Genomic DNA, 21,516 nt, shown 5'->3' with positions numbered 1-21,516 from the left:
CAACATTTTGCAAAACCTCATCCAAGGGCAGGATAAAAAGGGTCTGCAGCATTGCCAGTGTGAGTAATGAGGAATCTTGGAGATAGTTTGCAGCTGGTTGCTTATTGGTAGTTGGCTTCATCTCTGTTTGGGGCTTCATTGTTAGCATTTCCAGCCTTCATTTCAGGACTTATTAGTGTCCCCAAGGCCCCTAGAGGATTCAGATTGTATGGACCCATCCAGGTATCAGACAGCCTACAGTAACTCTGGTAATGGGGACTGTGGTCTCCGCTGGAGGCACCTCCTCTGAGGGGGAAGAGAGGGCAGAAGGGAAAGGAGGCCACGTGTTCCAATGCAGCTTCCAGGGGAGAGGTGCAAGCACAAGGGGCACAGGGCCAGTAGGTATCCCAAGGCGGAAGGGGTCAGAGAAGACGCCACTATCCTGCTGCCAGGGTTTACAGGTGGCGATGCAGCTACCTCAATATTTCTGAGGTCAATGCCGAAGGGGACTCCGCCTCTCCAGGGAGACTATGACCTCCATTTGTCAGATGATTGGGCATGAGATCAGCTCCGACTGTGTGGGTGGACACCCCATGCCACTGACTCTGAAGGTCACAGTGGCCCTCAACTTCTATTCAGTGAGGGACCTGTGTGGAATCTCCCAATCAGCTGTCCACAGTTGCATCAAGCTGGTGACAGAAGCTCTGTTCAGGTGGGTAATGATGTTTATTCATTTCCATATGGACGAGGCCAGCCAGGCAGAGTGAGTCAGAGGCTTTGCAGCGATTGCCGGCTTCACCCGCATCCAGGGTGCAATCAACTGTATACGTGTGGCCATCAAGGCGCCAGCGGGTGAGCCCAGTGCCTTCGTCAACAGGAAGGGATTCACTTCATGAATGTGCAGATAGCGTGTGATCAGAGGATGCAGATTCTGCAAGTCTGTGCAAGGTGCCCAGGCACCTCCCATGATGCTTACATCCTGAGACGCTCCCAGGTGCCGAGGCTCTTCAGTGCTCCAGCCCAACTGGATGGATGGCTGCTTGGTTTTAAAGGCTATTCGTTGAAAATGTGGCTTATGATGCCTCTCCGCCACCCAAGAACAAAGGCTGAGCAGCGTTATAATAGGAGCCATGCCTCCACAAGGGCGATGTTAGAGAGGAGCATAGATCTTCTGAAGATGTATTTCCGATGCCAGAGGGTGCACTACAATAACCCCCTTAGCGGGTGTCACTGATCGTGGATGCATGCTGCATTCTCCACAGCCAGGCACTGACAAAGGGGGGACCTACATGAGGAGGAGGATCTTGACACAACTCCACAGGCCACAGAGGATGAATCCAGTAGTGAGTCAGAAGATGAGCACGGTGAGGAGAACACTGAGGGCATGGACGCAGACCTCTGTCACCTCCAGGGAGGCAGGGACACAAAGGGCACCTTGATCCAACGCTCCTTCAGCCAGGCTGCCAAAGAACTGCTCCCGCCTCATGCCAGGGCTACCGCCTCCATCCAGGACGTCCAAAATGCCCCTGTCATGTGAACCCAAAGTCCACTCAGTGCCTGTGCAATACAGTTTAGAGCCACTCACTTCCAGCATTACATACTGGTGTACCCTGCACCAAAAATAAAAGGTGAAGCAAACTCAGGCCATCACAACAAAAGCAAATTGAATGTTATTGTCACATTGAAATCACATTGACATGACCATTACTGGTGTTGATGTCTACACCAGTAGACATATAAACCAAACATAACTGAACAGAAGATCACCCATGAACAGTCCCTCTTCTGCTCATGGTACCTTAGACTTATGTTTGTGAGTGCTGCATCTTGGTTCCCCCCACCTACAGCTCACTGGCACCAGCATTGGAGACAGCCTGCTGACTCCGCTGTCTTGTTGGCCTTGATGATCTTGGCGGTTGTCCTCTGGCCAGTGGAGCCTGTGTTGGCCTTGCCACGGAGGGAGCAGCCAGTGCCACGGCTGGCATCTCCCCAGTGAGGTGAGAGTGACTGCTCTTGATGTCAAGGCAGCATTTGACCGAGGAGCCCTAGCAAAACTGGACTGAATGGGAATCGGGGAACATTCTCCGGTGATTGGAGTCATACCTAGCACAAAGAAGGATGGTTGTGGTTGTTCGAAGTCAGTCATCTCAGCTCCAGGACATCACTGCAGGAGTTCCTCAGGGTAGTGTCCCAGGTCCAACCATCTTCAGCTGCTTCATCAATGACCTTCCTTCCCTCATAAAGTCAGAAGTGGGGATGTTCACTGATTATTGCACAATGTTCAGCATCATTCGTAACTCCTCAGATACTGAAGCAGTCCATGTCCAAATGCAGCACGACCTGGACAATATCCAGGCTTGGGCTGACAAGTGGCAAGTAACATTCATGCCACACAAGTGTCAGGCAATGACCATCTCCAACAAGAGAGAATCCAACCATCGCCCATTGATGTTCAATGGCATTACCATCACTGTATCCCCCACTATCAACATCCTGGGGGTTACCATTGACCAGAAACTGAACTGGTCTAGCCATATAAATACTGTGGCTACAAGAGCAGGACAGAGGCTAGGAATTGTGTGACGAGTAACTCACCTCCTGACTCCCCAAAGCCTGTCCACCATCTACAAGGCACAAGTCAAGAATGTGATGGAAAACTCCCCACTTGCCTGGATTGGTGCAGCTCCTACAACACTGAAGAAGCTGGACTCTATCCAGGACAAAGCAACCCACTTGATAGGCACCACATCCACAAACATTCACTCCCATCACCACCAATTCACAGTGGCAGCAGTGTGTACCATCTACAAGATCCACTGCAGGAATTCACCAAGGCTTTTCAGACAGCACCTTCCAAAACCACGACCACTACCACCTAGAAGGACAAGGGCAGTAGACAGATGGGAACACCACTACCTGGAAGTTCCCCTCCAAGTCACACACCATCCTGACTTGGAAATATATCACCGTTCCTTCACTGTCGTTGGGTCAACATCCTGGAACTCCCTTCCTAACAGCACGGCGGGTGCACCTACACCACATGGACTGCAACAGTTCAAGAAGGCAGCTCACCATCACCTTGTCAAAGGCAACTAGGGATGGGCAATAAATGCTGGTCCAGCTGGTGAAGCCAACAGCCCTGCGAATGAATAAAAAAAGCCATCACAGCCTCATCAGAAGCCATGGTCACCGGCAGAGGGGCGGAGGAGCTGCTGCCATCATCCACAGTGCCCTGAGATGAGCCCACAGAGAGGACAACCAACTAGTGTGCCAATGTGAGCTCATTCTGGACTTCCCTGTTTGCCACTGATGGATGGGCACCTAGCTGGGATATTGGGTGTCTCATCCAAATCGCACACTGGCACTGACCACCTGAGCTCAGTGCCTGTGTGAGGGCTTGCAGGTCCAAGTGCAACCCCAGGAACCCCTGATTCAGTCCCTGGAGCTGCCTCTTCATGAGACCCACCACTCTCTCAGTGGAGGAAGCAGGACGCTCAGCCATGAGGGTCAAGGCAGTGTTAATGCTCCACATGGACTCTTCCACAACAGAGACCATGGCACGCAGACCCTCATGGATCTTCGCCAGATTCTCCCACACATCTCGCCGGACGTCCAGCATCTGCCACCTAATGGATGACCCCGGAGGCTCATCATCTGTCAGCAACCCAGCATCGCCCTGGTCTCCAGCAGTCCTCCGACTGCCGGCGCCCTGGGCACTCTCTGCTTCCACCTACATCATAAGCGAGTGTGAAGTGCCCTCACCAATATACACTGACAATGTAGCCGATGATCTAATGCCCACTGAGGTGCTGGTATCTGCGCTGGTGCCTGGCTCAAGGTATGAGTGTCATGCAGATGCAAATGAAGCCTGGCAGTCCTCTGGCATCAGGGGTGGCTTTTTGGGGTCCTGCAATTGAGTGCGAGCTGGCGACTGTAGGGGAGAATAAAGGACATGTCATTAGTTAAAGTCATCACACTGTCACTGCGAATGCCAGGCACCCTGGTAAGACAATGGAGATCTGCATCATGGTGCCATCGTCTTTCAATGATCAATGGGGACTCCAGGTTTGAGGTTCCCATCAATGAAGAGACTACGTAGAATCGTTGCACGATAAGAAACTCTCACCTCTGTGCATTGCGCTGTTACCTTCATCTGACGCCCCTTTCTCTCTCCACGCCCTGTTGCATGGGGACTGTGCCGGCTCTCCAGCCCAAGGGCGTCCTGCTCAAACCTGGTCAGCAGCAGCAGGTTGGGCAGGTCTCCACTTGTCTGTGGCCTCTCCAATGGCTTATGACTTGTCTTCTCCTTCCTGCCTGAGACCCAACTACCTTTATTTCTAGGTTTCCGCCCCTGAATGTTCATCCGCCAGCCAGCCTAAAAATTGAGGCTGTGCGGGAGACGGCCCTTAAGTAGCCATTCATTGACCACTTAAGGGCCTCAATTGGGGCTTCCTACCCAAGGCCCTGCCCACCCCAGCGTAAAATTGCTGTGAGGTTGGGGCAAGCCATAACCCAGAGGAAATTACGTCCGTGCAATCTCACCGCACCCCCCCCCCACCCCACCCCACACCACCACCCCACCCCCCCTTAGGGGAGTAGGAACAGAGTAAAATTCTGGCCACATTCTGTTGTTCCTCTTAATTCGCGGAAGCTGCCTGCCCTCTTTTGTCCTGTTTCTTATCTCTGGCATTTACTGTCTTCGTTTCAGGTTTTCGGCACTGGCGGTTCTGATGTTAGCGCAGTTGTTTAGCCAGTCAGCGCTGAGTGACCTGATACGGGTTTGCAGTTAGGAGCTACAGCACAGATCCCCGCTCTCTGCGATTTCAGATGGGCCGAATGGCTTCTTCCCTCAGAGTAGGAAAGGAAACGTCGATGTGAGCCATTCGGGTGCTTTTCTAACCTTCAAAAATGGGCGAGGGAATGTTTCGCCAGAGCTTTTTGTCATTGTTTCCTGGGATGTGCACATCACTGGCTAGGCCAGCACTTATTGTCCTGGTTCAGAGAGCATGCTGTGGGTCTGGAGTTACAAGTAGGCTAGACTGGGTAAGGACAGCATGGCAAATTTCCTTCCCTAGAGGACGTTAGTGAACCAGGTGGGTTTATAACAACAGTCAACAATGGTTTCAAGGCCATCATTAGACTTTTAATTCCACATTCTTCATTGAATTCAAATTTCACTATCTGCCATGGTGTAATTTGAACCCAGGTCCCCAGAGCACTACCCTGGGTCTCTGGAATACCAGTCCAGTGACAATACCACCATGCCACCCCCTGTTTTGGGAGAGATGGAAGAAAGAGGAAATGGGCACAATTGCCACTCACCTTTCTCTGCAATGGACAATGCACCATCTGACATGCTCGCGTGTACATGGAAATGCTGTCATTTTTCTACCACTGAGAAGTTTGAGGTGGATCATCACTGTACGTATTGCCAGATTGAGAGAAGGGAAAAATCATTCCATGGTTTTAAAAAGCAGAAAGAAAGATGTTAAAAGAAATTGCTTAAGAGATTTGGGGGGAGGCTAGAGAAGTGAGCTTGCTCCCCTAATAGCAGAAAAGGTTAAGGCAGGTGGCGGGGGTGGGTAGTCATGAAGTGTTTTGAAACAACAAAGAGTGAGAAAGTCTTTCCAGTGGCAGAAATGTCATTAAGCAGAAGACTCAGATTTAAGGTAATTGTCGAAAGAACCAGAGGCAAAATGAGGAAGATAAATTACACAGCGAGTTATGATGATCGGGAGTGCAGTGCACGGAAGGTTGTTAGGAGCCGATTCAATGATAACTTTCAAAAGGAAATTGGATAAATACTTGAAGGAGAAGAACCTGCAGGGCTGTGGGTGAAGGGCAGTGAAGTGGGACTAATTGGATAGCTCTTTCAAAGTGCCAGCTCAGACTCGATAGGCCGAATGGATTTCTTCTGTGCTATATTGTTCCATGATTGGAATCCTAATATTTTGCTGTGTTCTTCAGGATTATACTGGGATTGATGCTGACCGCTTCCCTCCTGTCTATGTGGCTGAGTAACACAGCCACTACCACCATGATGCTGCCTACAGCCACTGCCATCCTTAAGCAGCTGCAAGGTGATGATGACGAAAAGCAACAGCTTGGGACCACTAACACAGGTACTCTTAAGCTCAATCCAATTTCAAATTTAAATGCTCTCCCTGTTCTACACATTGAAAATACAAAAAAAGGCAGTAATACTGGAAAATATAAAAGCTTCCATTGTCAGTAATTGGTTAACTGAAATGCAGAGAGGAAGCAAAACGTTTTTGTTAAATAATTTTAGACTGGAAGCAGCTGCAATGCGTCCTGTCCAGTCTGAAGAAGGGCCACGGGTGACTGGTAACAGGAGAAGCCAAGCGAAGGGAGGCGAGCGTCTGCACAGACTATTACAGCCTGAAAAATCATTGCATCCTCCAAATGATCTTTGAGCCGTTGGAATAGCTTGCTTGATCTTTATTTAAAACAAAAACAACTGTTGAATCAGTTCTGTTGAAGGGTCATGAGGACTCGAAACGTCAACTCTTTTCTTCTCCGCCGATGCTGCCAGACCTGCTGAGTTTTTCCAGGTAATTCTGTTTTTGTTTTGGATTTCCAGCATCCGCAGTTTTTTGCTTTTATTTTTGATCTTTATTTAGTTTGGCTGACATCAAACCAAAGTGGTCTGATTTCTCATATTCCCTCCCCCTTAATAAAATGTAACCATATAGACCCAGTGCTTTCCATGTGTAGTTCAAAAGCTTTAAACTCTATTTTCTTCTGTTGCAGCTCCATTTGATCAAACTCCTAATTTCTTGATGAGTTCCAAATTTGGCCTAGTTCATTGCTCCTGCTTATGCGCAGCTGATGACAAACCCTAACTTAATACAATGTAAAAGATCAAGAGTAATAAATGAGTAATAAATAAATAAGTAATAATTAGCAAATTTAATAGATCACAATGATTCAGGGCACAGTGTGTCAGTTTGCGAGTGTTTTATTTCAAAGCTTGTTATAAAATTGGCTCACGTCCAGGTATCATTGTCCGGTCATCCAGAGAAGGACAGATCAGGGATGTGGCTACCAGCCACAGAATTGGGAAATTGGACGATGAGCTTCCATTTCCCCCTTCCTGGTCAGTTAGGTGATGACTGTCACTTTAAGATCAGTTCAACCGCGCAGGGGTCACGTGATTTGTTCAACCAATGTGTGGCTAGCGTGGGGGAATAAATTCTAGGGAGGGGTTTCCTAGGGAAAGAAGATGGCTGTTTGAAGGGCTGGCTGGGTACAAGCAACCATGGAAGCTCTCATTTTGTTTGATTAAGAAGCCTCCCAGAGTGTGTTTCTAAAAGTTACATGTTAATTTTATCAAGATGCAGGAAAAGTCTGACGGAATATATTACTTAAAAGCAAGACTGTTGAAGACCTATCACTGATCAGGACTTTTGAAACAGATACTAGGAAGAAGTTCTTCACTCAAAGAGTGGGGAAATGTTTTTAATAATCTACCAGTCAAGATAGTAGACACAAAAATTAAGATTTTCCAATCAACCTTATTTTAATGGGCTACTATCATCCATGATAATAACACCAATAAGAACATTTGAGTTTAGGTATTGAATGTTAGGGTGGGACAGTTAGGATATTTTTGAAATTTATTCTTTCATGGGATGTGGGCACCACTGGCAGGGCCAGTGCCACCGACCTGCCCTTGCCTTTGGTGTCCTTCTTTCTGAGGGAGTACTGAGAGAGTGCTGAACCGTTGGAGGTGCCGTTCTCCAGCTGATATGTTAAACAATTGTCCCATATGCCTTTTAGCTGGCGGTAGAAGATTCCCCAACTACTAATCTAATAAGAACAGAGGGGTGCTCCTGATGCCCTTGTTAACATTTATCCCTCAAACCACAATGAAAACAAATGGATCGAGTCATTCATTTCATTGCAGTCTATGGGATCTTTACTGTGCACAGGTTAGCTGCTGTGCTTTCTACATATCAAAAGCAGCAGTGACACTTCATAAGTACTGAATTGGGGTAAAGCACTTTGGGACATCTTGTGAAAGATGTTATATAAATGAAAGTCTCTCTTTCTTTTTAAGTTGTATATGTCATCTAAAGAGGCAGTGAGAGTACGAACTTTAAAACAAGGAAATAAATAATGATGAGGATTCTTTTTTTCCCAGAGGAACCACAAAACAATGAATCAGCTGCCGAGGAGATTAATGATAATCAAGAAACAGCAGATGAAAGGTAGGAATTGCAAGGAGTGCTTACAAAGGGAGCAAAATTTCTTTGGTCACACTCTGTTGTGACATTGTGTATTTATGAAGATTTCCTTTTGCTATTGGCTAATGCCATGCTAGGCTGCGTAAGGCAAACCCAAAACAATACCTTGTGAGACCACATGGCAGCGAGACACGAGGTTAGCGTTGTGAAGAACAAGCTTAAGACAAATGTCAAGGTGGCAATCACCAGCTGGAACAGGTTTTCAGAAAGTTTGGTGAAGGATACCAGACTCATTTATGAGAAAGAGCAAATGCTGCAGCAAAGAAAATTTAGAATTATTCAGAAAGAATGAAATCAATGGGCTGCGTGAGTAAGAGTAAGCATTCAGCGGAAACCGTCAAACCTGTGTCGCACTATTCATCACCATTGAGTCTCTTTGCAGCTTTTTATTTCAAAGTTTGAAGGTTGATCATTGTTGTTGTATTTTCTGTAGAATTTATATTTAAGGGGTGAGAAAGGAAAATTGTTTCACAAGGTTGTCATATGGCCTCTCCGATGCGTAGTGTGACAGTATAACCTACCGGGCCATATGTGCTGGGAACTGAGCCTCTATCCTGACTTTAACTCCTGCTGCTACACAGGAACAGTTGTGCATGCCCACTCGGCACCCACTCCATCCACCAGCTTATGCGGTTCCTCCACTAGTTGTGCTCCGTTGTGAACCTCTGCTCACCTCCTCCCTGCTGGACCCTTTCCACCCCACTCGCCACCTCCCTCCCAGCCCCTCGCTGTCCCCCACTTGCCACATTCTTCCCAGCCCCACTGGGTGCCAAGCGGGGTGCCGAGGGGCCGGGAGAGAGATGGCGAGTGGGATGAGTGAGGAGTCAGGCGAGCGGGCTGCCTAACGAGGGGAGTTGGAGGGAGCAAGGCGGTGTTGTGTGTTCCTTTCGGTCTTTGATAGACTTGCACCATGTTTGATGCAGGCATCTGGCCTGAGACGTCGCTGTCAGTGATCTGCATCCGCCGTCCAATTGAGGATGTCAGGCCCAATCAGAGGCAGCACCACTAGCCTTTGGCTGTGGCACACTGATCCCTGTGGCTCTGTTGAGGGAGGAAGGAACTAGAGGAGGTCTCGTGGAACATCCCACACCCAGCTGACCGCGACTAACCCTCAGTTTGCCACCTTCAGACACCTGCCGGGCTTCAGCCTTAGCAAGGCTTCCCTAGCAGCATGCCCACAAATAGCCACTTAATTATTCAAATTGGCTGTCCAGCTGGGTAACCTTTGCCTATTTGACTCCGCCTCTGGTGAGATTGGCTGGAGGTGGGAGTGTGTCAGCCCATCAGCCTTGCACTGTCCTTAAACTTTCCTCCCAAATCCACTTTCAAACCAGTCTCTGGAGATGGGAAGATTCCGCCCAGTGGATAATGTAGGTGTCATACCGTTAGTGTCTCACTGTCAAATTTGGTTTGATAATGCTCCGGTGAAGCGCCTTAGGACATTTTACTACATTAAAGGCGCTATATAAATGCAATTTCCTGTTGTTGATAGTGGAGTATTACAAAGTGAGTACCTTATGCTGGGGCTGGTAGCCATAATAATGTTATAACTAACAGCCCAATGCTAGGGTGAAATATAAAACTGGGAATGTTCATTTTTTTAAGCAACTTACACTGTTGGTTGGGCTATAAAGCTTAGTGTTATGACCAAGAGTCTTACACAGAGATGAAGTATATCATTTAGGCAGTATTAGGACTGAGGACCTGTCGCCAACTCCAAAGAAGCCCTTGACCTCTGCAGGAAAAGGTAACGATATTTACTCTTTTCTTCCCAGGAAGAACGAGGTACAGGAACTTGAAATTGAAGGTCCAGCCCAGCCAACTGAACGTGACATGGTGTATGACAAGGACTTCGCCAAGGGTATACTTCTCTCCATCCCATATGCTGCCACTATCGGAGGGATAGCCACCTTAACAGGGACACCACCAAACCTTATCCTTGATGGTCAGGTGAAACGGTAATAATACACTTCTAATGTTCGGGTTCAAAATAAGAATCTTCAAATTGTTCAGAGTTTAAAATGGCATAGGCACAAAAAACAGAGGCTCATGCTTCTGGGACCAGGAATATCCCGCATTTGATGCCTGGTTTGTGTTTAGTGAACTAAGTTCAGTTGAAGTGAACAGAAGGAGGGGGAAGAAATGAGCTAAGATTCCAATTCCGGATCGCTGTCCAGTGAAGCCTATGTGCAAAGAGGCGGATTGAGGCCAGGATAGGGTTTTACTCTGATGTCCGAATTTTTTTTAGTTCACTCACGGGATGTGGGCTTTGCTGGCTGGACCAGTATTTTTACCCATCCCTAGTTGCCCTTGAGAAGGTGGTGGTGAGCTGCCTTCTTGAACCGCTGCAGTCCATGTGGTGCAGGTACACCCACAGTGCTGTTAGGGAGGGAGTTCCAGGATAACCTGAGCCTTCTAGATGGTGGACATGCTTTGGGGAGTCAGGAGGTGGGATAATCATTGCAGGATTCCTAACCTCTGGCCTGCTCTTATAGCCACAGTATTTATATGGCTAGACCAGTTCAGTTTCTGGTCAATGGTGACCCCCAGGATTTTGATAGTGGGGGATTCAGTGATGGTAATGCCATTGAACATCAAGGGGTGATAGTTAGATTCTCTCTTGTTAGAGATGATCATTGCCTGGCACTTGTGTGGCACGAATGTTACTTGCCACTTGTCAGCCCAAGCCCGGATATTGAACATGGACTGCTTCAGCAAATGGTGCTGAACATCGAGCGATCATCAATGAACATACCCACTTCTGACCTTATGAGGGAAGGAAGATCATTGATAAAGCAGCTGACGATAGTTGGGCTGAGGATACAATCCCTGAGGAACTCCTGCAGTGATGTCCTGGAGCTGAGATGACTGACCTCCAACAACCATCTTTCTTTGTACAAGGTATGACTCCAACCAGTGGAAAGTTTTTCCCCTGATTTCCATTGACTCCAGTTTTGCTAGAGCTCCTTGATGCCACACTTGGTCAAATGCTACCTAGATAGGAGCAGGGGTAGGCAATTCAGCCCCTCGAGCCTGCCCCGCCATTCAATACGATCATGGCTGATCTCATTTCGGCCTCAACTCCAATTTCCCGCCCTCTCCCCATAACCTTTCAACCTGTTACTAATTAAAGATCTGTCTATCTCCTCCTTAAATTTAGTCAGCGTCCCGGCATCCACTGCACTCTGAGGTAGTGAATTCCACAGATTCCATAGAAAAGTAATTCCTCCTCATCTCTGATTTAAATCTACCACCCCTTAGCCTAAAACTATGGCCTCTCATTCTAGAATGACCCACAAGGAGAAACATCCGCTCCACGACTACTTTGTCTATCCCCTTTAGCATCTTATATACCTCAATTAGATCTTCTCTCATCCTTCTAAACTCTAGCGAGTATAGGCCTAATCTGCTCAATCTCTCCTCATAAGACAAGCCCCGCATCTCTGGAATCAATCGAGTGAACCTCCTCTGAACCGCCTCCAATGCAACTACATCCTTCCTCAAGTAAGGGGACCAAAACTGTGCACAGTACTCCAGGTGCGGTCTCACCAATGCCTTGTACAGTTGCAACAACACTTCCCTATTTTTATACTCTATTCCTTTAGCAATAAATGCCAAAATTCCATTTGCCTTCCTTATTACCTGCTGTACCTGCATACTAACTTTCAGTGATTCATGCACGGGGACACCCAGATCCCTCTGCACTGAAGCATTCTGAAGTTTCTCTCCATTTAAATAATAAGTCACCTTTCTATTCTTCCGACCAAAATGGATAACTTCACACTTATCCACATTAAACTCCATCTGCCAAATTTTGGCCCATTCACCTAACCTGTCCATATCCATGTGTAAGTTTTTTCTTTCTTCATTGCAACTTACTTTCCCACCTATTTTGGTGTCACCTGCAAATTTAGCTATAGTACCTTCCATCCCTGAATCCAAGTAATTAATATAGATTGTGAATAGTTGGGGCCCAAGAACCAAATCCTATGGTACCCCACTAGTTACAGCTTGCCATCCAGAAAAAGACCCATTTATCCCGACTCTGCTTTCTGTCAGTTAGCCAATCCTCTATCCAAGCTAATTTTTACCCCTAACTCCATGTGATCTTATCTTGTGTACTAATCTTTTGTGCAGCACTTTATCAAAGGCCGATGTGGTTGAGTACACTTCAGCTGCTGCTGATGGCCCACAGCACCTCATGGTTGCCCTGTCTTAAGTTGCTAGATCTGTTCATTTAGCATGGTGGTAGTGTCACACAACACGACTAATAATTGCATAACTGGCCAAAATGTCATGTCACAGCCTTATAGTTAGGCCATTCAGGAGTGAAATCAGGAAGCACTTTTTCACACAAAAATGGGTAGCAAAAATGTAGAATTCTCACCTCTCTCCACCTCAAACAGCCTGTGGATGGTTGTCTGTGACATCTTTTGATTATCTGCTCCTATCACTGCTTGCTTGTTCCTACAACCACCACTTCTCTCCCCCCACCCCACCTTAAACCAGCTTATATTTCATCCCTCTCCTAATATTCACTCAGTTCTGTTGAAGGGTCATGAGGACTCGAAATGTCAACTCTTTTCTTCTCTGCTGATGCTGCCAGACCTGCTGAGTTTTTCCAGGTAATTCTGTTTTTGTTTAGGATTTCCAGCATCTGCAGTTTTTTGTTTTTATTTCTGTGGATGGTGAGACAATTTGAGCTTTCCAGATTCTGATGGCTTTTTATGAGGTAAAGGGTTATAAATCAAAGGTGGAGAAATCGAGTTGAGGTACAGATCAGCCTTGATCTAATTGAATGGTGGAACAGGCTTGAGATATTGAATGACCTACTGTTGTTTTTAATATAAGAATGGCTAGCTGTGGAGTAGCTGGCACTAATTAAAGAGCCTGCCTTTAGAAAATGAGATAAGAGAAGCAGTTAAATTGACAGAGTGGAAGAGAAACTCACTGAAGTATGCTGTATTACCTGACAGTAAATAATTTAAGGTAAATGTCCAGCTACCTTATCTAACTCCTATTCAGACGATGCAAAAGCAAAACACTACAGATGCTGGAAATCCAAAATAAGAATAGAAAATGCGGGAAATGCTCTGTGGGCCAGACAACATCTGTGAAGGGAGTAACAGAGCTAATGTTTCAGGCTGATGAACTCTTGGGACCTGACGACATTAACTCTGTTTCACCTTCCACCGATACTGCCTGACCTGCTGAATGATTCCAGCATTTTCTGTTTTTATTTCCTATTCAGAGGAGCCTGATTGTCCGACATCCATAAATCCAATGGAAATAGCGATTGAGAGAGATGTAAAGCAGGCTGCTAACTCGTTATTGCATGTTGCAAACAAGCGCTCAATGTTAGGATCGAACACAATGGCCGGGATTATCCAGCCCCAGCCAGAAGCCCGTTGACCTGCGGTGGGAACCGGAAGATCCCGGTGGCGGGCGGGTGTGGAAAATCCCACCGAATGTTTTTTCCTGTCCCTCAATTTTTTTTTAAGTTTACAATTCCAGCGTGACGACCTCAGAGTTATGACATCAGGTAGCCTCCCTAGCCTGAGTTTACGCAATGGGCTGGAGTGGCGGTGGTGGGGTGGTAAGATGGGCAAAGAGAGGTAGTGGCACTAGGAAAATGCAAGAAAATGGATTTCCAGGATCACATCCTTATTTCTGCATGTGAGGAGTCTAAAATGAGCGGTCAGCAATTAAATGGTCTGCTCCTGTACTGTAAATGCTATGTAATTAATCCTGAATAATTCTATCTTGTTGACGTATTTATAATTTGAGTTCTTTTATCAGCGCTTTCCCTAATTTGGACGATTTGAATTTTGTCTCCTGGTTCCTGTTTGCCTTCCCTGTCTTTTTGGTATTCCTGGTACTTACATGGCTCTGGATCTCCATCCTGTACGGAGGACTCAACCTAAGGTACAAGGTGGGATAGTGCACGCAGAACATCTATGTAGTAAACAACAAGTTTTACATTTGCTATGTCTAACGAAATCGTAAATACATTCGGCAAGAACACATTTACATATTTTGCTTGAGGTGGCAATCATAGGGAATTTTCCTGCTCTGTTTATATTGCTATCGTGTCCAAGTGGAGGAAATGTTCCCCTCTCCCAAAAGACTAAATTCTCCTTTCCACAAGGTTCTGGTATTTAATTATGCTGCTTTCTTTCTTTGCCTTCAGATATTATCTGCCAACACTTAAATGTACATGTACACATTTGTGTATTTAAGGCAGTACAACATGAAAATCTGTAATGTTGGAATCATTAATTTCAAGTTATCAACTGTATAAGTCCTAGAGAGAGCTCATGACCACAACAACAACAACAAAACTTAACACTTATATGGCATCTTTAACTGAGACTCTCCATTACGCTTGTCTTCATGGCCTTTGTCAATATTGCCATGGAGTTGACAGTAGACCATTTCTGCACTTTCTCTCTGCTTTTCGAGTCTCCATGGAAGCTAGGTTGGAGATGGAGTCAGTTTGCAACGGCAGAGGGGTCCAATGCATTTTTTTTGGGAAGGGGATGATGGTGCTAATTTTGAATGGAAGAGAGGGACAGTATCTGAGGAGAGGGAACAGGGTTCCGGATGGGAAACTGGGTGGTTAGTAGTATCTTAGGGATGGGAAGTGGACAAAATGAGCTCATAGAGGACAATGGGTGATAGCAGGTTCAAGGCTAGGGCAGTGGGTGGGATGGAGGGTTGGGGGGGGCACCCGAGGGCAGAATCCAGTTGAACGGGAAAGGGGAGGAACAGTAGAGGCAGTTGAACGAATGGTCTCAATCATGGTAGAGCTGCACAAGTTTCTCACGGTAATGCTCTGGGGCCTAGGTTCGAATCCCACCACAGCAGATGGTGAAATTTGAATTCAATAAGAATCTGGAAATAAAAGTCTGATAATGACCACAAAACCATTGCCGATTGCCGTAAAAACCCATCTGGTTCACTAACGTCCTTTAGAGAAGGAAATCTGCTGACCTTACCTCGTCTGGCCTACCTGTGACTCCAGACCCACAGCAAAATGGTTGCCTCTTAAATACCCTCTGAACACGGGCAATTAGGGATGGGTAGTAAATGCTGGCCTAGCCAGCGACCCCCACATCCCATGAATGAATACAAAAAAATCTCCAGGATGATCCTGCAGCACTAAACAGCTTTGGCAGAGGAAGTGATTGATATGGTCCTGTCAGATCTGGTGATGAATGGCTAAACCAGTTGTACACCAGATAAGCTGAAGTTCCTGTACTGATTAAGCTTTATAATGTTAAATAAAAAGATAATAAAACATTTTTTTGAATGAGGGAAGCAGTTGTTGAAGGGCACCTAGCATTAGAAAATAAAGAAAGAACTTACATTTCTATAGCACCTTTAACAACTTTAGGACATCCCAAAGTGCACTGAGGTACAGCTGTTGAGATACTTTCGAAGTATAGTCATGTTGTAATGTAGGAAACACAGAAGCCAATTTGCGCACAGCAAACTCCCACAAACAGCAATGCAATAACGTCCAAATAATTTTTTTTGGCATTGTTGAAGCGATAAATATTGCCCATGACAGCAAGGATAACTCCCCTATTTTTCTTCAAAATAACGCCATGAGATCTTTCTCATTCACCCGAGAAGGAAGGCAGAGCCTCCATTTAATATTCCATCTGACTGTGCAGCACTGCTCCCTCAGTATAAGATCGGAGCGTTAGCCTGGATTTTTTGTGCTTAGGTCCTGGAGTGGGTTTGAACCCACAACACTGATTCAGAGGTGAAAGTGCTAACAATCAAGCGTTTTATCTGTGCCCCTTTTCTCTAATTTTGCCTCTTTTATGATGGTGAATCTACTGGTCTCCTCTGAGCACCTTTCCACAGACACATGGCTAAGATTAGAAGTTCAGAATCATGGTGGGAGTCGGTGGGGAGCAGTGGTGAGGGTGTGGGTGTGGGAGTCAAATGTCCCACCATTCCTTGGCCTGTTGGTACAACTAGCTCATTGCACAACTTCAAACTCAAAATAAAATAACACAAAATAAAAATATGTAAACAACTCATGTGTACATCCAAAACTTAAGCTATCAGAGTCCCAGACACCCAGAGAACCTTTTAATAAAATGGAAATACACATTAGGTCTTTCATCACCTGAAAAACAAAGCAAAACATACTAGTTGATGTTTCAGAATCTAGAGTCCTAATGAAAGGCACTCTTTCTTCATTTTGCGGCTTGTAGCTGCTTCTGCCAGGAGGTCTGCTATCATGGTCTGTCACACTCTACTGTCTTGCGTCACCCTCACACACCCACTGTAGCTCATTTGCAACCACTTGGTGCCGTCCGTCATCCAACTACACCTAGATCGACCCCTCTTTCTGCTGCCCTCCACTTTGCCCTCCAGAAGAGGTCCCTGTAGCTTTTCAGCTCTGATCAAATGGCCAAATTACTGACATTTGCTTCTCTTGGTGCCACTTTTTGAAATTCTTTTTGTTGTTGCAATTTCAAGCACCTCTTCAATTGTCTGATGGTCTGTAAATGGAATTTGAGCATCCACATTTCAAAGGCCCCTAAATAGGCAATCTTGTTCCAGTGTGACACCGTCCACTTCAACCTTCACTCTGGTGTCTTCTAATGTATTCCTTCTGACTACCATTGTTTTTGGTATTCATTCTCAATCCATATTGTGAACGTTAGATGTTATTTGACCAATGATATTTTGTAAGGTCTCTTCTGATTCTGCAAATAACGCTGTGTTGTCAGCGTACTGCAAGTTTTTATGTTCTTGCCTCCAATTTTTACCCCTGGCTGCACATCTTATTCTCTGAATATTTGTTTTGTGTACAGATTGAATAATTTTAGCAACAGTACAAACCTTGTTGTACTACTCTCTTCACTTGAAACCTATCTGATTGTCCATCTTCTAGCCTCAAGCTTGTTCTTTGGTCTCAATATAGGCTCTGGATAAATCTCAGATCTTTACTGTCAATGTCACATTTCAGTTGCGCAGCTAATAACTTTTGGCGATAAACATGATCGACCGCTTTTTCATAGCCTATGAAGCATCTGTAAATTTTCTTGTTTACTTCTAGATATTTATTGAAGATTGTTCTTAGGTTAAGTATTTCCTCTCTTCTTCCTACTCCAGGTATAAATCTGCTTCAGGTTTTTCTTCATAGGATGATAGAAATTTATAACACAGCAGGAGGTCATTTGGTCCAGCTTTTCTGTACAGGCCAAAAAAGTGCTATGAAGTGGGGAGATGGTAATCCAGAGGCGTAGGCTAATGCTCTGGGGATATAGGTTCAAATGTTGCCATGGCAGCTGGTGGAATTTAAAATCAATTAATACATCTGGAATTTGTAAAGCTAGTCTCAGTGATGGTGACATAGCAACTATCATTGATTGTAGTAAAAACCCATCTGGTCCACTAATGCCCTTTAGGGAAGGAAATCTGCCATCCTTACCTGGTCTGACCTACATGTGACTCCAGACCCAGAGCAATGTGGTTGACTCTTAACTGCCTTCTGAAATCACCTAACAAGTCACTCAGTTCAAGGGCAATTAGGGATTGGCAACAAATACTGACCATGCCAGTGAGGCCCACATCCCAAGAAAGATGTTTTTAAAAACCTAATTCCATTTTCCATCTGTTGGCGTAGGTTATGGCACTTCAAATGCATGAGTAGGTAGGTAATTAGCTATTGTCTACAAGTGATCATGGTCATCTCTCTCTATTAGAGGGGAACAATTGATTATATAGCTTGAGGGACCCCCACCCCCCCCCACACTGCATTGAGCATGGGATAGGCAAGGAGGCAGGCCCCAAGTCCACCTCAGCTGGGACAGGAATTGAACTCAAGCTGTTGGTGTTATTCTGCGCCATGTGCTATCCAACTGAGATAACTGGCCCCCCTTTTAAATGCATATCCACATCTTTTTTAAATGTGATGCGAGTTTTTACCTCAACCGCCTTTCAGGCAGTGAGTTCCAGATTCCCACCACTCTCAGGGTGCAAATTGTTCTCGTCAATTCCTACCATTTTTTTTTCAAATCTATGCCCCCTTTCTATTAACTTCTCTGATGAGGGAAGTAGATTCTTCCTATTGACTCTACCAAGGCAGCTCATAATTTTATACATGGTGATTAAATCATCCCTCAGCCTCCTCTGCTTCACAGAAAACATCCACAGGCTATCCAATCTTTCTTCATAGCTAAAATTCTCCAGTCTTGGCAACGGCCTCATTATTCTCCCCTGCACCCTTTTGGGTGTGAGCACATCCTCCCTGTCATGTGAGTGACCAGAACTGTATGGAGTACTCTATCTGCAGTCTAACTAGCGTCTTATACAGTTCTGGCATAACATTTTCTCTTGTGCGTTTCCAAAATGTTATATTTTAATTTCGGTTTTCTTAAACGGCCATCCACTTTTTGTTTGTAATCTCAATTTCAATGTTTTTTTTATTCCTTAGATCATTGAAGAAGAAAAGAAAAAATAAGGAGGCAGAAGCTAGAATGAAGGCTGCAATCCGTTCAGAATATGCTCAGCTGGGTCCTATGACGTGCGTATTTACTGCAGTGAATGTGCTTCAGCATTGGCTGTAGTAGTATGTAGCAATAGAGCAAAGACAGTAAAGTAAACTCACAACTGTTATATTTGGCAGTCCTTTTAGATCTAGGACTGGGTAACTTGGGACTGCACCTCAAATACTGTGTGCAGTTTAGGAAGGACGTAAATGTGTTGGAGGTGGTTCAGAGGTGGTTTCTAGATTGATACCTGGAATGAGTGGGTTGTCTTATGAGGAAAGGTTGGACAGACTGGGCCTGTTCACTTTGGCAGGAAGAATGAGTCAACCACATTGCTGTGGTTCTGGAGTCACATGTAGGTCAGACCAGGTAAGGATGGCAGATTTCCTTCCCTAAAGAGCATTAGTGAACCAGATGGGTTTTTACTACAATCAGTGATAGTTGTTATGGTCACCATCACTGAGACTAGCTTTACAATTCCAGATGTATTCATTGATTCAATGTGCTTTAACCCACAATTTCAAATGAAAAGAAAAAAAAGGCCTTGTGTTTATTTGGCACCTCTCATGATCATTAGACATCCCAAAGCCCTTTACAGCCAATGAAGTAGCTTTGAAGACTAGTCACTGTTGTAATGTGGGTAACACAGCAACAAATTTATGCACAGCAAATATCCCACAAACAGCAAGGTGATAATGTCGAGATAATCTCTTTAGTATTGTTGGTTGTTACATTGAATGTCTGAATATTTATGTCTGGAAAGCTCACCAGCTTACACAGTCTAGCCTCATACTGGGCCTTGAATGAGGTAATGGTAAGTTCCTAGTGCGCATTGAACCACACAGTGGGCAGAAACTTTTCTCATCCTCAACTCCACTTTTTTCACAAATACCACCCGTCCTCCTCTATTGAGGCTGCTGACCTCTTCATGGAGCAGTTTCCTACTCACTCATCACCTTCAAAAAGTGGCCACCATTACGATTAGCCAGGCAGTGAATGTTAGCAGGCTATTGAACTATAGGTGGAGCCAAAATCAAGTCTAAGCCTACTCTCACCAACAACCATACACACATGAACTTCCTGCAGGGGTTGTTTGAAACACAAGCACGAACTGGAACCTAAGTCGACTCCCTTCACTCAACTTAAGGGAAAAGAGACCAATGATAATACTATTGCTGTTGTCCCACCTAAGATAACCTAACTCAGCACAGACCAGGAATCAAGCTTAGACCTATCCTGTGTGCCTCTACTTGCTTTAAGTTAAAATACGTGGGGAACAGGGAATGCAGTAAGTTATAAAGCAAAGCCTGATCATTGAAAAATTGCAATATTTGATTTTGTACCTCCACCCCATACCCTTGCCCCTATGCCCACCCTCATCTCTGCAAAGGTGGAGCATGAAGTAACATGTAACTAGGCAAATGTAAAAGTTGTTCACTTTGGCAGGAAGAATAAAAAAGCAGAGTATTACTAAAGAGAACGGCTGCAGAATTCCAAGATGCAGAGGGATCTAGGTGTTCTAGTGCATGAGTCACAAAAAAGTTACTAGGCAGGTACAGCAAGTAATCAAGAAGGCTAATGGAACACTATTCTTTATTACGAGAGGAATTGGCCATAAAGTAAGGATGTTATGCTTCAATTATACAGGGCATTGGTGAGACCGCACCTCGAATACTATGTGCAGTTTTGGCCTCCTTATTAAGGAAGGTTGTAAATGTGTTGGAGGCAGTTCAGAGGTGGTTTCTAGATTGATACCTGGAATGAGTGGGTTGTCTTATGAGGAAAGGTTGGACTGATTGGGCCTGTTTCCACTGGAGATTAGAAGAGTGAGGGGTGACTTGATTGAAATATATAAGATCCTGAATGGTCTCGACAAGGTGGATGTGGAAAGGATGTTTCCTCTTGTAGCTGAGTCCAGAACTAGGGGGCACTGTTTTAAAATTAGGGGTCACCCTTTTAGGACAGAGATGAGGAGAAATTTTTTTCTCTCAGAGGATTGTGCGACTTTGGAACTCTGCCTCAGAAGGCAGCGAAAGTTGGGTCACTGGATATTTTTAAGGCAGAGGTAGATAGATTCCATTTAGACAAGGGAATAAAAGGTTATTAGCGGTAGATGGGAATGTGGAAATGGAAACACAAAGAGATCAGCCACAATCTTATTGAATGACAGAGTAGGCTTGAGGGGCCGAATGGCCTACTTCTGCTCCTATTTCATATGTTGGTAACATTCAGTTAGGCTGACAACTAGCGGGAAAACTTAATCATTTGAGTATGAAAGGAAATTGAATCGCCTCATGTGATAGGCAGCCCTGAAACTTTAAAAATGGCGACCAAGCTATTTGGGACTGTTGCCAGGTCATGTTGTTGAACCATTTGTTGTCTTCTTGCGTTTTCTGCTGGCCACTTGCATTTCACTCCTCAATACGTCGCTTACTGCCTCCAATTGTCTTTCCAGATTTGCTGAGGTTGCTGTGACTATATTCTTCAGCCTGTTTGTGATTCTTCTCTTCACAAGAGACCCCAAGTTCGTACCAGGTTGGGCGCAAGGCTTTCAACCCAAGTAAGCTATAAGTTCTGGGCCGCGCTCCTGTACATTAGAGGCGGTATATAGATATAAGCTGATGTTGTTGTGAGCCCCAGTGGTGAAAGGGAATGCACCCCACCCCTGTCCCCAGGGCCTTGTTATCAGAATATTCTCAACGTTCCTTTGACGTACTTTCTCCAACACCCAGTTGGATTCATTGTTTTGAAGA

At 45.3% G+C, this 21,516-nt stretch overlaps 1 protein-coding gene across 1 annotated transcript in view; it reads left to right on the top strand.

The window, feature by feature from the left end:
• The window catches only part of LOC121287499 (solute carrier family 13 member 3-like), a 68,755-nt gene that overhangs the window by 7,628 nt on the left and 39,611 nt on the right, over positions 1-21,516 (top strand). The window contains exons 3-8 of the mRNA XM_041205433.1: positions 5,947-6,101; positions 8,144-8,210; positions 10,022-10,204; positions 14,046-14,171; positions 18,709-18,798; positions 21,219-21,323. Coding sequence (XP_041061367.1) covers positions 5,947-6,101; positions 8,144-8,210; positions 10,022-10,204; positions 14,046-14,171; positions 18,709-18,798; positions 21,219-21,323 — 726 coding nt within the window. The remainder of the gene's footprint in view (positions 1-5,946; positions 6,102-8,143; positions 8,211-10,021; positions 10,205-14,045; positions 14,172-18,708; positions 18,799-21,218; positions 21,324-21,516) is intronic.

The sequence above is a fragment of the Carcharodon carcharias genome, chromosome 14 (genome assembly GCF_017639515.1).
Source record: "Carcharodon carcharias isolate sCarCar2 chromosome 14, sCarCar2.pri, whole genome shotgun sequence".
Taxonomy (NCBI): Eukaryota; Metazoa; Chordata; class Chondrichthyes; order Lamniformes; family Lamnidae; genus Carcharodon; species Carcharodon carcharias.
The sequence above is the reverse complement of the archived record's forward strand: the minus strand, read 5'-3'. Positions and strand labels throughout refer to the sequence as shown.